This window comes from Diadema antillarum, unplaced genomic scaffold (genome assembly GCF_040938485.1).
Source record: "Diadema antillarum isolate AM-2024a unplaced genomic scaffold, OU_Dant_1.0 scf00000069, whole genome shotgun sequence".
Classification (NCBI taxonomy): domain Eukaryota; kingdom Metazoa; phylum Echinodermata; class Echinoidea; order Diadematoida; family Diadematidae; genus Diadema; species Diadema antillarum.
Window position 1 is genome coordinate 989,008 of NW_027270958.1, and position 14,204 is coordinate 1,003,211.

At 40.0% G+C, this 14,204-nt stretch overlaps 2 protein-coding genes and 1 long non-coding RNA gene across 4 annotated transcripts in view; 2 read left to right on the forward strand and 1 right to left on the reverse strand.

The window, feature by feature from the left end:
• The window catches only part of LOC139716682 (ATP-dependent RNA helicase DDX3Y-like), a 37,521-nt gene extending 35,667 nt beyond the window's left edge, over positions 1–1,854 (reverse strand). The window contains exons 1-2 of the mRNA XM_071628212.1: positions 1,849–1,854; positions 1,262–1,378 (exon numbers count right to left, since the gene is read on the reverse strand). Of these exons, the coding sequence (XP_071484313.1) occupies positions 1,262–1,378; positions 1,849–1,854 (123 nt within the window). The remainder of the gene's footprint in view (positions 1–1,261; positions 1,379–1,848) is intronic.
• Positions 1,593–9,256, forward strand: LOC139716730 (large ribosomal subunit protein uL2). Of its 2 annotated transcripts, none has more exons than XM_071628261.1 (6): positions 1,593–1,612; positions 5,367–5,512; positions 6,465–6,606; positions 7,363–7,581; positions 8,419–8,621; positions 9,120–9,256. In XM_071628261.1, the coding sequence occupies exons 2-6, from the start codon at positions 5,375–5,377 to the stop codon at positions 9,189–9,191; spliced, it is 774 nt and encodes a 257-aa protein (XP_071484362.1). In that variant the 5' UTR covers positions 1,593–1,612; positions 5,367–5,374; the 3' UTR covers positions 9,192–9,256. The 2 variants fall into 2 exon arrangements, with proteins under 2 accessions (XP_071484362.1, XP_071484363.1); XM_071628262.1 differs by lacking the exon at positions 1,593–1,612 and adding an exon at positions 1,615–1,633.
• A 2,923-nt stretch (positions 9,257–12,179) lies between these two features.
• Positions 12,180–14,204, forward strand: part of LOC139716732 (uncharacterized) — a 47,477-nt gene continuing 45,452 nt past the window's right edge. Inside the window, exon 1 of the long non-coding RNA XR_011709917.1 lies at positions 12,180–12,526. This is a non-coding gene — a long non-coding RNA (uncharacterized lncRNA). The remainder of the gene's footprint in view (positions 12,527–14,204) is intronic.

The window sequence follows — 14,204 nt, forward strand, 5'->3', positions numbered from 1 at the left end:
TTTTCCAACTTGTAAACAAATCAGGCAAATTATTTTCAACCATTTCATATATCATAGACAAGATTATTCATTAACGCAATTGTTTTCATGAAAGAAATTTACCATTGACCAACGCAGTTTTCATGATTTACCAGGGCAAAACCCGGCACAATTTTCGCCGATAAGGGCGATATGCGACGTAGTATTTCTGCTTGCGGCACGATGTACAATCCCTATGCAATACGCGCGTGCTCCGCGATCTTTAGCTGAACGCCTTCACATGTCTCGCGAACATTGCGTAAGCGCCAATTCCCATTGCGAAAGCACATGAAAATAGCCGGTGCACATGCATTGGCCGCAAACAAGTTCGCAATTCTGGCGGTGTTGTTGATGTCTTTCTCACGTTTTTCTGAATTTTTTCGATGGTAACATCCACTTTCCGAACAAAAATGGCGGCCCACATCGGCTCGCGAAAGTTCTATTTTATGTGAGGATATGTTTTCAAAATCCATGAGCATCGGGAAAACGACAAAAAATCAAGTTTCTTGGACCATTATTTCTTAATTGCTATGTTAAGAAGTACCAAAAATTTTATTTTGGATGCGATATGTTGTCATTTAGGTGAGAAAATTTCACTTTCGTCAGAGATCGTGCCCATTTTATCGGTTGGTTTTTGTTGATTGCTAGTGTGTTAGTATATGTGTAGTGTGTATGTAACAGTGCAATGCTGTGTTTAGCTGTATATTATCGTGTATATTGTACCTGCCGCGAACGGCTGCATGGCCGCTTACTGATGCAGTTACTCCAACGTTAAATATATTTGGACTGGATTTGCCTCCCAGCTCTCAACCGGCTAAACCCCTGGATTGCCCACAGCACAGTACAATAGATTGAAATAGGCCTAAAGCCTTACAAACACAATAATTTTTGCAACAATTTATTGGATAGCAGTCCATTTAACCGCACTTAACCATTGCCCATATGATATCGCCCATGGCCCAACTTGCAAAGTACCAGGTACTCGGAATCAGTCGTACGCACTCACACACACACACACACGCAGTCACTGCATGCAGTCAATTCCAATCACATGTTCTGTACGGCTGTTCATCCACGTAACTAATACGCAGCACGCACCCACACAATGAAACCCCATTGCATGCCTTGCCGTGCCATTCGCCTTTGCAATGCATGTCGCCGTGTCTTTGTTCCATTTTAAAGAAATACTCCTCACATAATTTCTATAATGGTACAAAATTCTCTAAACTTCATCTATACGTACCTGTTGGTCCAGAGTAGGTCCATTCTGGTTCGTTCCATTACTCATAACTACTGTTTTTCTTGACTTATTTGTGGGAAAATTGGAACGTCTCCTTTCACAAATGTGGAAACTGCGAGGCTGTGACGATTGGGCGTATTTTTTCTTAAAGGATATTATTTATATCATATCAATAATTCATTGATTCTTTTTACTCAAAATATATTCTTTTAGCATTAATATATATTTTTTAGAATTTTTGCTACACAGTAAATATTTTCAAAAGTGAAATATAAGCACTTTAGCTGAGATAAACTTAAATTGGCAATGCAACCCTCTTTGACGGTCCTTTTTCACTTGAAGTCCGTGACCTAGGTACTCAACACACTGATAAAGGTGTAAAAAATCGGATAAAATCTAATATAAGCATTGTTCATCCTTCTCTCTAAAACAGGCAAACAAATGAATATGTTACGATTCATCTCAGAGTATAAGACTCTTGATTAAAGATGTGCGTTGTGGGGACTAAAGTGCCCAAATCTTAACGACAAATCACGTTATTAATTCACGTACCGGTAATGATGCCGTAATAACGCACGCAGTAGGCCTACGGTCATCATCTTCCACTGCCAGTGCAGTATGCTTACGCCTACTGCATGAAATGTGTAACCCAGGCTGTGACCGTATGTTTTGTTTTGGGAATTCTGTGTACGGTGTTGTGATGTTTATAGACTAGTCTAGTAGTATGATTTACTTGTTTCGATCGTACCTGTTCACCTTTGTCAGCAAACTAGAGTAAAATATCCCGTTTGCGGCAGTTTAAGCATTGAGCAATTGTTAAGGGTTTTTCCAACTTGTAAACAAATCAGGCAAATTATTTTCAACCATTTCATATATCATAGACAAGATTATTCATTAATGCAATTGTTTTCATAAAAGAAATTTATGTGAGGATATGTTTTCAAAATCCATGAGCATCGGGAAAACGACAAAAAATCAAGTTTCTTGGACCATTATTTCTTAATTGTTGTGTTAAGACAGTCCGGGAAACCCGCTCATGAGGACCGTTCCCGCGTACGAGGACTGCCCCTCCTCATGAGGACCGCCCCCCCGCCTCATGAGGACCGCCCCCATGCCTCATGAGGCCCGGGGGGAACGCCTCATGAGGCCCCCCTATTCATTTCTATTCATCTCACATCTGACGTATAAATTGTCGCAACTTTGCACGGTGATTTTTTGTTATGCACACATGTCCACTAATCATGATGAAAAGAAGAAAAAATCCTATCTGGTTTTTTTTTTCAAAAATCGAGTTTTAATCAACCGATGCAGAGCGCCCATTAAAACACGTGCGTTTTAATGGGCGCTCTGCATCGGTTGATTAAAACTCACCGTGCAAAGTTGCGACAATTTATACGTCAGATGTGAGATGAATAGAAATGAATAGGGGGGCCTCATGAGGCGTTCCCCCCGGGCCTCATGAGGCATGGGGGCGGTCCTCATGAGGCGGGGCAGTCCTCGTACGCGGGAGCGGTCCTCATGAGCGGGTTTCCCGGACTGAAGAAGTACCGAAAAATTTTGTTTTGGAAGCGATATGTTGTCATTTAGGTGAGAAAATTTCACTTTCGTCAGAGATCGTGCCCATTTTATCGGTTTGTTTTTGTTGATTGCTAATGTGTTAGTAACTACACGCAGCCGCTGTCATGAAGCGACAGCGGCTGCACGTCTATTCCTTCGCAGACGTTATTATTTTTCAGCGGTGGGTGTACATTTCCTTCATGAATATCTTTGTTAATCGTGGAAAACTAAAAGATAAGGAATCACCGTAATCTATGATAATCATTTAATAATCGGTATGCAATTTTTTGTTTAATTACGTCTAAAACTCACCGAAATCCGTGGCCAAATTCAGGTCAGTAAACGTCCATATTGCTTCACTCCTCATCTGCGTGTTATTTGAATGGCATTCACTCTCGTATACTACAACGTAGGTAGTCAGGGCGGAAGCGATGAGCTAGTCGGGGTGACCCATAAAAAGGTCAAATCATTGCCGGCGCAGGACGCGCGGATACGAGTGCTGTAGCTGTACGTACGTAACACATAAGACGCACAGGCGCATGGGCGTATGTAAAATGCAACCACTTCCGGTTACGCATGTGTGGTAGATTGTTGATTTTGTGAAGCTCTCGAAGGAAAATATGCCACCGCACAATCTACTCCTAAGAATTCAACAGTAAGGTCTGGATACCAACAAAACGCCGAATTGAACTCAACCATCAGGAAAATATGCCGTAGGTGAGTGGTAAAAATTATCTTACTCTAAAAATCAAACAAAATAAAAGGCATTTTATGTGATTTTGCCGTCAATAGTGACGGTCGTTTACAACGTTTGAACACTAATACATGTCAGACCGCTGTGCTTCGCACAGCAGTCTGGTCAGGCTAGTGTGTTAGTATATGTGTAGTGTGCATGTAACAGTGCAATGCTGTGTTTAGCGGTATATTACTGTGTATGTTGTACCTGCCGCGAACAGCTGCACGGCCGCTTACTGCCGCAGTTACTCTAGTCACTTTGTAGGTATTGTGGGTTCACTTTGTGAATTTTGCTGAGCTGTGCAAGCGTCTTGTGGCATTCAGCGCAGACAGCGCGCAAGCCTTGCACTTTGCAAGCTGTTGGGTTTTCAAGAGCGAGCTTCCGCTCGCACTGGAAACTACAGTTTGCCTGCTGTAAATTTATGCTATGTAGATAATCTAATATGACAGTCTACACAGTTTAAGCGGCTGCGGATTGTAGGATTCGAGGTCTCGTACGGGGTAGTATCTCCCTTGACCAAAAGATTGGTCTGTATCTGGTCGTCGGGGAATGTTCTGCAGAGACTGCTTCTCCCTTCACGGATCCCCTCATTATTATACAGACCGAAGTCAATGATTCCGGCACCTGTGTGGAGTAGTCGCGCACAGATCAAACGTTACGATAAACTAAATTCCAGACAGCTTTTTTACATTCAAACAAGTTTGACATGACATGACACATTATGCAGCAGTATTTGGGGTAAATTTCTCACATTTTGCAATCGAAATACTCACAGTAACTAGGTTATAACGCAGAAATTTTATCCATATCGCAACATCGCCGTTCGCTAGCTGTAAGTCGCCATTTTGAATCTGTAAGCCAATCACATGCGAGGTACGTGTTTTAGTAGGGTGTCTGAAGCATTTTTATAACTTTTGAAATTCTCTGAAAAACGAATTGTGAACTATTTTATATGAAAGAGGATTACATCATTAAGACACATTTGAAATTTCATGTGTCTCGCCCGTCTTCCTGCCGGCACAGCACGTGTAGTCACTGCACGCTCTCGCTCTCGTAACCCATTTGTATGTACCCTCGCGGCCTGGCTGTGCACCTCAGAAGTATCGGGTAGGTCGATCGCTACAGAAATGTAACATTTTATACATTATGCACTTTAACATCCTCACACATACATTGCATCACACATGCTAAAAGTAGTATCAAAACACATTAAAACGATAAATCGCCCGAGAATTCATGAAAAAATACCATGAGAATGAAAAAAAAAAATTGCATGTACGACCAAAATTACTCCTTTGATGACATGTATATTCCTGGCACAAATCACTGGGAAATTTGATAAGAAAGAGCGAAATTACAAGAAAAATTTATGTCATTTTCCAAAAAGCCACTAAGGAATACTTGGTATTAATGTAAAGCTTATAATAAGAATAATAATTGTTTTGGATATAAACTCCAAATTTTATTGTCCGAAAATGGAAATTCTTTTTGCCCAATTGATCGTGGACCCGGCAGCCACTGAGCAGCACCAGGTCGACGTTACTCTAACCTTTTCAACTGTTGAACGGCAAACAAGGTAGCAGCAACTCCCATCTTTTAACGTCTTTTGGTATGACGCGGCCGGGGTTCGAACTCATGACCTCCCGATTGTGAGGCAGCCGCTCTACTTACTGAACCAACACATCAGTACTTGTATGAATGGTTTTGGAAGGAAGCGGTGATGTCATTTTCGAAAGGCATTGTGGGAGAACAATCCGACCAATGAGGGAAAACCTTTCATAGTTGAAAATATTCTAAAATCTCTCTCCCTTTCAGATATCACCATGGGTCGAGTGATCCGTGGACAGCGTAAGGGTGCGGGAAGCGTCTTCAGGTCGCACAACAAGCACAGGAAGGGTGCCCCGAGACTACGATCGATTGACTTTCCTGAACGTCATGGATACCTCAAAGGCATCGTGAAGGTAACTTGACAGATGGCAGTTCTGTCAGTGAAAGTATTCCCTGGTGCCCTGTGTAGCTTTCATACTCCAAATTTAACTTTGATTGAACTTCCGGTCATTTAAAGCATAGATGCTTATGCCTTCTGTATTTTCCTAATGGGTATATTATTGAATTTAAAAACTTCCCAAAAACTTACGGCTCTGTAAAATGCCAACGCGATCAGTAGTTGAGATGAGATTTTGACAAACAGAATTCTTCTCTTCTCTGCATATCATTTGATGTGCTTTTGTAAATGCTCAAGAATGAGAAATGAGTGTTATGCCTTCACTCATGAGGGGTACCAGAGGCTTTGTGTCTTCCTATTGTCTTGTCTGTCTGTCCATCCATCTCTCTGGTTAACGTAATTTAAGAAAAATATAGTTGAATTTCATGACATCTGGCTGAGGTATGCTAAATAAAATGTAAAGGCTCACAATTACATTTTTTTTTTTTGTCAAAGCCTTCATGGTCAAAGGTCACAAAACTCTGGCTAAACGTTATTTTCCAGCTATTAGATCAGCTCTAGAGGAATGTCCACTGGTGGTTTGAACTTGGTGGGAAGGATAGACGTAAAGCAGTTATTTGCGTGAAATATGACATTGCAAATTGACAGTCAAAGGTCGCAGTACATGGGCTATGCTGTCATTTTTCAGATATAATTTCAGTCTAGTGTTGATTCATTTTGGTGAGAATAGAAACCAATCAGCAAGAGTTCCGTATGTGCCCCCTGCTAAAATGTATGCTGTCCCAACCACTTACCAACTGTGCGTGCATGCAGGCATGCATGCATAAGCTACTGTAACAAGGGTAGGGTATTGTAGAGTGGTGTGGCATAATTAATGGGGGGGAGGGGGGCAGAGCAAACTCTTTCCAGCTAGTGTCACTGGCAAGGGGAATAATGATGTGCTGAATGCTAACTGTCTGTCACCTCAGGAAATCATCCACGACCCTGGCCGTGGTGCCCCTCTCGCCAAGATCACATTCCGTGATCCCTACAGGTACAAGAAGCGCAACGAGCTCATGATTGCAGCTGAGGGCATGTACACTGGACAGTTCATCTACTGTGGCAAGAAGGGTAAGCTTACATTATTTTGCATGAACGTCATGCTGTTATGATATCTTCAAAGCTAAAATTAAGGCTGTGCTGGGTTGATGGCATCGTGTTTGTGTTCCACTGGCATATCGATGACTTTGCTCAGCAGTTGTAGTGGGAATGAGATTAGCAACCTTAAATTGTAAGGTTGGAATGTTGGAGGAAAAAGTGTGATTCTTATACAAGCAAAATCTGCTCTAATGAGGTACTCTAGAGGGTGAGCATTTTCTCGTAATGATATCTTGTGCAGATTTACTGCCCATAGCTTGCTATATAAAATATAAAGATGTAGGACTATAGACTGCTGTGACATATTACCACCTACTGGCAGATGAGAGTTGCCTTATTGTTAGTATATGTTTGTGTCAAATACACAGTAGTTTGAAGATTTGTTCGCATATGTGTATGTATTTTTAAACTCGCAACAGGGAGGTGGGAGTATGGAAGAGTTCATATGTGGGCTTGAGAATGTGTATGCAATTCACATGTGATAAATACAGTGTACATGTCTTAAAACCTGTGAGGCAAACCATATATCATCCGTGTATGGTAGTTGTAGAATTTGCTAGAAAGTAATTGTTAATGCTATCGCAATGCTGAAGTGTACTTTGTTATGTCTAATGTTCACAGATCCAGCTGGGCAAACTGGTACATTTTTTTACTTCCTTTGGAAACAATCATAACTAGCTTCATTCTTTGTAAGCTCTCTCTTGATCTGTCTTCCTCACTGCTGCGCAGCAACCCTGAACATCGGCAATGTGCTGCCTATCGGCCAGATGCCCGAAGGAACAATCATCTGCTCGGTGGAGGAGAAGGCAGGAGACAGGGGCAAACTAGCCCGCTGCTCTGGCAACTACGCCACCGTCGTGTCCCACAACCCAGACACCAAGAAGTCGCGCATCAAGCTCCCCTCTGGATCCAAGAAAGTCGTACCCTCCGCCAACAGGGCCATGGTCGGTAAGTCAGATGTCATGGCAGCATTCTATACCATTTTTTTTTTTTTTTTTTTTTTGCCAAGAATACTGCAGGTTTTGTGGAAAATACTGTTTTTCCCCAAATTGTATTACTACACATGTCTGTTTCAGGAAAGGTGAAAATACACTGTTTTTCCATCAAAAGTATGCCTTCTGAGCTCTCAGAATACTGCAATGCTGCTTAAGCATCCCTTGTGCCACATCAAGTGTGAAAATGGATTAAAAAGTGATAAATTTGTTATAGATTTGACCACAAGACTCTTTGGATGTGAACATCAAAGTTACTGAAACTGCTGTTATAGACAGATTCAACTAATGCAATTGAAATGAAAACAAAAACAAAATATCATGCATTTTCACCTGTAATAATATCGTACCAAGAAGTAGAAAAGGTATGATTTTGATGGGGTACAGGGAATGATAAGCTGTTTGTTCCAAGGAGATGAATTCTACATTGCCAGTGCTCTCCTGGCATCAAATATTGAATAATATTGTGTGCCTTTAGGTCATAGACCATAGTGTTTGCCAGATGGCTTAAAAAAGCTGAACCTAAGTAGTACTGTTCTTTTTCTAGGTTCATTTGTTTTACTTCTTGTTTGCAGCAAGATCAATAAATTATTTCGTTCTGAAAGGTTGTGAAGAAAAAGAAAATATCTGGATGGTTAAAATATGTACAATATTCCTAAAAATAGCAATTTTTCTTTTTCAGTTGCCTGCATGATTCTCAAGCTCTTCATTTAAAGCATTCCAGTAGCTTCAGTTAAATGAGCACCTCCAAGTTTTAAAAGATGACATTGAGTATACTGCCTAATGTTTTAAGGTGTCGTTGCGGGCGGAGGACGTGTGGACAAGCCTCTCCTGAAGGCTGGCCGGGCGTACTTCAAGTACAAGGTGAAGAGGAACTCGTGGCCAAGAGTGCGTGGTGTTGCCATGAACCCCGTCGACCATCCCCACGGTGGTGGTAACCATCAGCACATCGGTACACCCTCTACCGTCAGGAGGGACACCCCAGCTGGTCGCAAGGTTTGTTATACATATATTCTAGTGCACTGATTTTACAGTGCACTCCTGTCATAACAAACATGGTTATAACAAAATTGTAGATACAGTGAAGTAAAAATTTGGGTCCCAAAATTATCCGTATGTTTTTATATACTCTCCTGTTTGACTGTCATAGAAGGGATCATGCTTCATGAGGTCATTCATACTTCTTTGCATGATATCAGTTGGTATGGGAATTATCGACTTACTTTTCCTTGAGTAATCTTCTCTTTTGTTAGTGATATTTTGCTAAGGTTATCTGTAAGGGATAATGATAATATGGGAAATTCATATAGCGCATAAGACAAACATGTTTCGAAGCAAACATAAATCAACTACAAATACAAATAATCAACAATACATTATCATCAGTTCTGTTCTTGCAATAAATGGGTTTTTAGTTTCTTTTTGGAAATGTCTATGGAGGCGGAGGAGCAATCATATCAACGTTGAGAATTTGTCTTTCTTTGCCTTTGACAGGTCGGTCTGATCGCTGCCCGCCGTACCGGCCGTCTGCGCGGTACCAAGAAGGTGAAGGACACAAAGGAGTAGACATGTAAATGAATCCAACACAGCAGCCAAAACAAAAAAATGTAATAAAAACACTCAAAAAATGATACTTCTATGTGCATGTTGTTATTTGCGTCGTGTGTTAGATGCTTTATGAAGAAAACTTTAATGTCATGTGCGTAGGATCCTTTATGAAGATAAGTACATTTATTAGTTGAATCCAGTCAGTGCAGTGACTGCTGCTGATATTAAATTACATGATAGATAGGAAGGCATACAAGAAAGTACTGCAAGCTTTTGATATTGTTTGATAACGGGGCAATCTCACTATCACAAGGTCAGATGTTGCAGGAATCTTTTGATTTTGAGGTAAATTATTTGGGTTACAGTTCTTTTACATGTTTTACCTAGGGTGATGCACAGTTTCTCATATTGCTAGTATTTTTTTTCCCTCCAAAAATAATGAGGGAAAAAAGAAAAAGGGTGTGGTGTGGTCCTGGCAATGCAAACTTGCCATTAAGATGAAACTGTAATGTGGAAAGTTGCGATCCATAAAAATACAAGCTGCAGATCACCAAACCTCAAGATTTATGCTCAATAAAATATGTAACATCATATGAATGTTGGATTATGACAACATAGGGTGTTCAGTGAGTATAGAAAACACATACACATGTCCGTCCGTGTGTGTGTGTGTGTGTGTGTGTGTGTGTGTGTGTGTGTGTGTGTGTGTGTGTGAGTGTGTGTGTGTGTGTGTGTGTGTGAGTGTGTGTGTGTGTGTGTGTGTGTGTGTGTGTGTGTGTGTGTGTGTGTGTGTGTGTGCACGTTGCTTCCGTGAGCATGAAAGGCTTGCTTGCTGTCATTGGGTTCAGTCAATATACAATATACATGTAATTGATAACTGATACATTGTGGATGAGGCGTGAGCAGTTCAGCGGTGATTTTGTGACCTTCGTGTTAGCACATTTGACAGTTGTATTTGAGGGGCAGTTATGAATTGAAAAAGGCTGTACCCAATGTTATTACGCTGATGTTTTAATGTGCAATTACAGGAGAGTATGACTGTTGAGAATAACTTTCACTATTACTACATGTACATGACACATAATGCCAATAACATGGATACACAGACCAGTAAAATACAACCTGTAGTTGCTCCAAAAAAAAAAGTTTAATCTAGTTTTACACCACATGATCACCAGTGAAGTTTACTGCTACTTCATTCATTGTATGTGTATGTGTGTGTGTGTGTGTGTGTGTGTGGTTTGTGGTCAAAGGAAGTAGATAACTGTACAGTCCATAATATGGTTGGCCCCTCACAATAGAAAGATATCTTGCATTCACTGCTGTATGAACAGTGTAATCTATCTGCACACGCCAGTTCAACGGTTAAAGAGCAATTGCGTATAGTTTTCCCCAAAGTTCATGCTAAATAAAGCACCCATGTTTAGTTTACATGGACATATGTTTTAGGTTCAGCCAACTACTAGTATACAATGTACATGCCAACATACATACAATGAGACATAACATACACCCTCCCATGAGGCTCGAAGACAGAAACTATATTAAGTGTAAATATGTGTGTGTGTGTGTGTGTGTGTTATCATTTAAAAGGAATGGTATATTGTATTGGTTAAGGTAAGGATTCAGCTTTTTTCTCTTTTTATGAGATACTATGTACTTAGAATCCACTTTATGAAATGTTACAAGAGCATACAGTTCTAAGAGGAATTCAAAGTTTATTTGATGAAAATTGGTTTTGATTTGGCTAAGATATCTGAAAACAAGGTAAAACAAAGTGATTCTAATGAAAGGGTGGGTCCCACCTTTTATTAGGATTGCTTTGTTTGGATATCTCGGCCATTTTGAAACCAATTTTCATCAAATAAACTATGAATTCATCTTAGAATTGTATGCGCTTTCATATTTTCATGAGAGGTTCTCATTATCTAAAAAAAAATAAAAAAATCATCAATAAACATTGGAAACTTGAAGCCCCATCTCAACCAAAACAGTATCCTAAAAATTATCCACATGCAATTTATTTGGTGTATAATTTTTTACTTATTTATGATGCATATGTATATGAAGATAGTTTGAATGCAAAACCAGATAAGTGGCATTTACTTTTTTTATGAGGTCATCAAACTGAGAAAGAAATAAATCTTTCCAATAATGTTGCTCTTGTTGCATAAGACATTTTTTGAAGATATTAAAACTATCACAAATATTCTATTTTTTTTGTCTATTTTCAGCAAATTTAATGTCAAATATCTCGCATTCATACAAATGGATATAATATATATATATATATATATATATATATATATATATATATATATATATATATATATATATATATTTAAATATATGCAACAATATACAGTCAAGGAAGTTAATTTAATGCACCAATCAATTAAATAATAAAATACGTGGAAATACACAAACATTTCTTTCTTAATATTCGTTTCTATTGGAGATAAAGGATGGCAAACTGGCATGGACATATTATGCTACTGTATACAGATATATTGCAATATCAAAATTTGCCAAAGATCCATACAAAAATGAACATCAAATAGATAATATTAGAATAACATTGATTTCTAAAATATTGTTTACTTATAATAGTATAACCAATAAAATGTTGTTTTAAACAGGATAAAAGCTATACAGTCTCATCTCATTCCATCAACTCTTTGGGGAATATTTAATGTTCTGACACGGCAATGAAGCAATAAAGAAGATTGATTTAAGATACGTGGCATATTGAGAAGAAAGGACAGCTAAGAAAAATGAAAAATAGGACTCTTTCCGGTTTGGTCACTTGATTTGTTTCAAGTACAAGACAGTGCTGGATAAATTGTGTAGAGCGCCATCTCTCTGAAACCTAGCTAGAGTGGAGAGCAATAACAACAACATGTACGTGTCCAGAAATTTACGTTCCGGCCGTGTATGCCATCGCCGCACCTCGAGCTAGCAGCGGCTGCGCGACTGGTAGACGAGACACACATTGATAATTTTCGTATCAGCTGACTGGCGCTGCGCTTGGATCCGTCCCGTACGAAACGCAAGAGCGGAACTTTTCTGATAGATTTACACTTATGCGTCAAAGAAGTTAGCGCTATCACTTGATGCAACTCCTTGATATTATGTCTCAAGCTATTTCTGGTGCTCTTTGTAACACTTCATCGGATTTGACTAAAAGCATTTGATTTAGACGGTTCGTCGCGACTTGTTGATGAAGTAGCAGCCAAGCCCGCCTGGCAGCAGCGGACCCGCCCACATACCTCCGCACAGACCTTTCGACACGCAGGGAGCTGTCGGGGAGTTCACGGAGCCGACTCGTGTTTGCAGCTCCGCACCTACGGAAGGTGGGTACGAATGGTAATGGTATGTTGATGGTTTCGTGCTGAAATCTTGGTCGTATTAAAATTGCCGAAGAACAGTGTAGCTGTATGTGTATCACTCTTATAGCTGTGTAAACAAGGTTGCCAGCGTGACTTGAAACAGTGACGATCTCGATGGCTAATAGACTGACTGGTACTACAGAAGGGCTGGGCGCTAATAATGCAGAGACTCCAACCCCAAGCACCTTCTGATCTGGAGATTCTCCCGCCTGAAACCCTTAGCAAACGGGAGACTCCAACTTGATGTGTGCGAAGCGCGAAATTCCCAGGGTTCTAGATGCTCTCTGGTGCTATCTAAGGCTTACTTTTTTCAACATACGATAGAAATAAGTAAGAAATCCTTTCCAACGGGAGACAAAGAGCCAGGGCGGGAGAAATTAAATCTCGAACGGGAGATTTTGCAAATATGGGTTTTCGGCGGGAGATCTCCCGTCGAAAACGGGAGAGTTGGAGTCTCTAATAATGCAATAACGTAAAGTTGCGTCCAATTTGGTTCAGGCAGGTGTGATAAGACGTAAGACTTTAGTAGGCCTATGTGTACTCCATGTTCACCGTTCCTCAAATGACCATTTATCTATAAAGCATTGCCATTCCATCTGCTATCCATTTAGGGAAAAAGCTTTTGTTTTAGGTGTCAAACCCCACAGTTGAGCTAGGTGAGAAAATGAAGGAAAGGTAATTTTGTATAAGCTAAAGAGTAACGCAAGCCGCCCATAGTGCATAGGCGACAGGGCATAATTCGACCTTAGCGCCGTCAAAAATTCGACCCTCTGCTACACATAGAATCCTATGCTTATGCTAAGTCAAATTAATGTTATAAGTGATGACAATTTACAATGTATAGTTGGACCTACTACTCATTGACCACGTTTTGATTAAATACCTTGTATCTTTAAATAGAAAATATCCCTCAGTTTCACCTTCATTTCATTCCACTCGAGGCAGAAAATACCACAGATTCATATCCTGGGCTCAGATTGTTGACTCATACCGTATGTGCGGAATTCTCGGTGACAAACACAAGTGACACTCTTTACTGTACATTGACGCAAGCTCATCATTTTACCGGTAATCGACTGCCCGTTTTCCCATTGAAAAGCACATAAATCCAGTGAGTGGGCAAATACATGTTAGCAATAATTACATGTATTACTATTACTGTTAATGAGGATTTTCTTCAATTCTTTTTCTTCCTGTTTCCTCAGGTTATTTACCTGTATCCCCCTAATTTCTCTTGATTTGTTTTCATGTTTGAATGTTCCAGCATATTGCACCCCGTCCCATGCATACTTTTGATTTGATACGTGAGAAAGCCATTGCGCGAGGATGGTCGATCTAAAAATAGGTGGTCGATGAGCAGTAGACTTGCTTGCACACATGGTTTTCTTTTGATTACTGAACCAACTCATTTTGCATGATACACAACAAAGCCTTCTTCTATCTGCCGTTGAGTTTGTGACGGAATGTTGCACATTTATAAGTCAAAATATAAGAGAATACATTCATGATATGAAGGCATTTTTGCTCTGGACACTGTTGTCTTTGGCTGTATTCCAGAGCTCGATACAGAGAAAGAAATTCCTCTGTATGGACCATTGCAACACTTGTCATGGTGAATATTCCACAGGTCTGTTGTTGATGA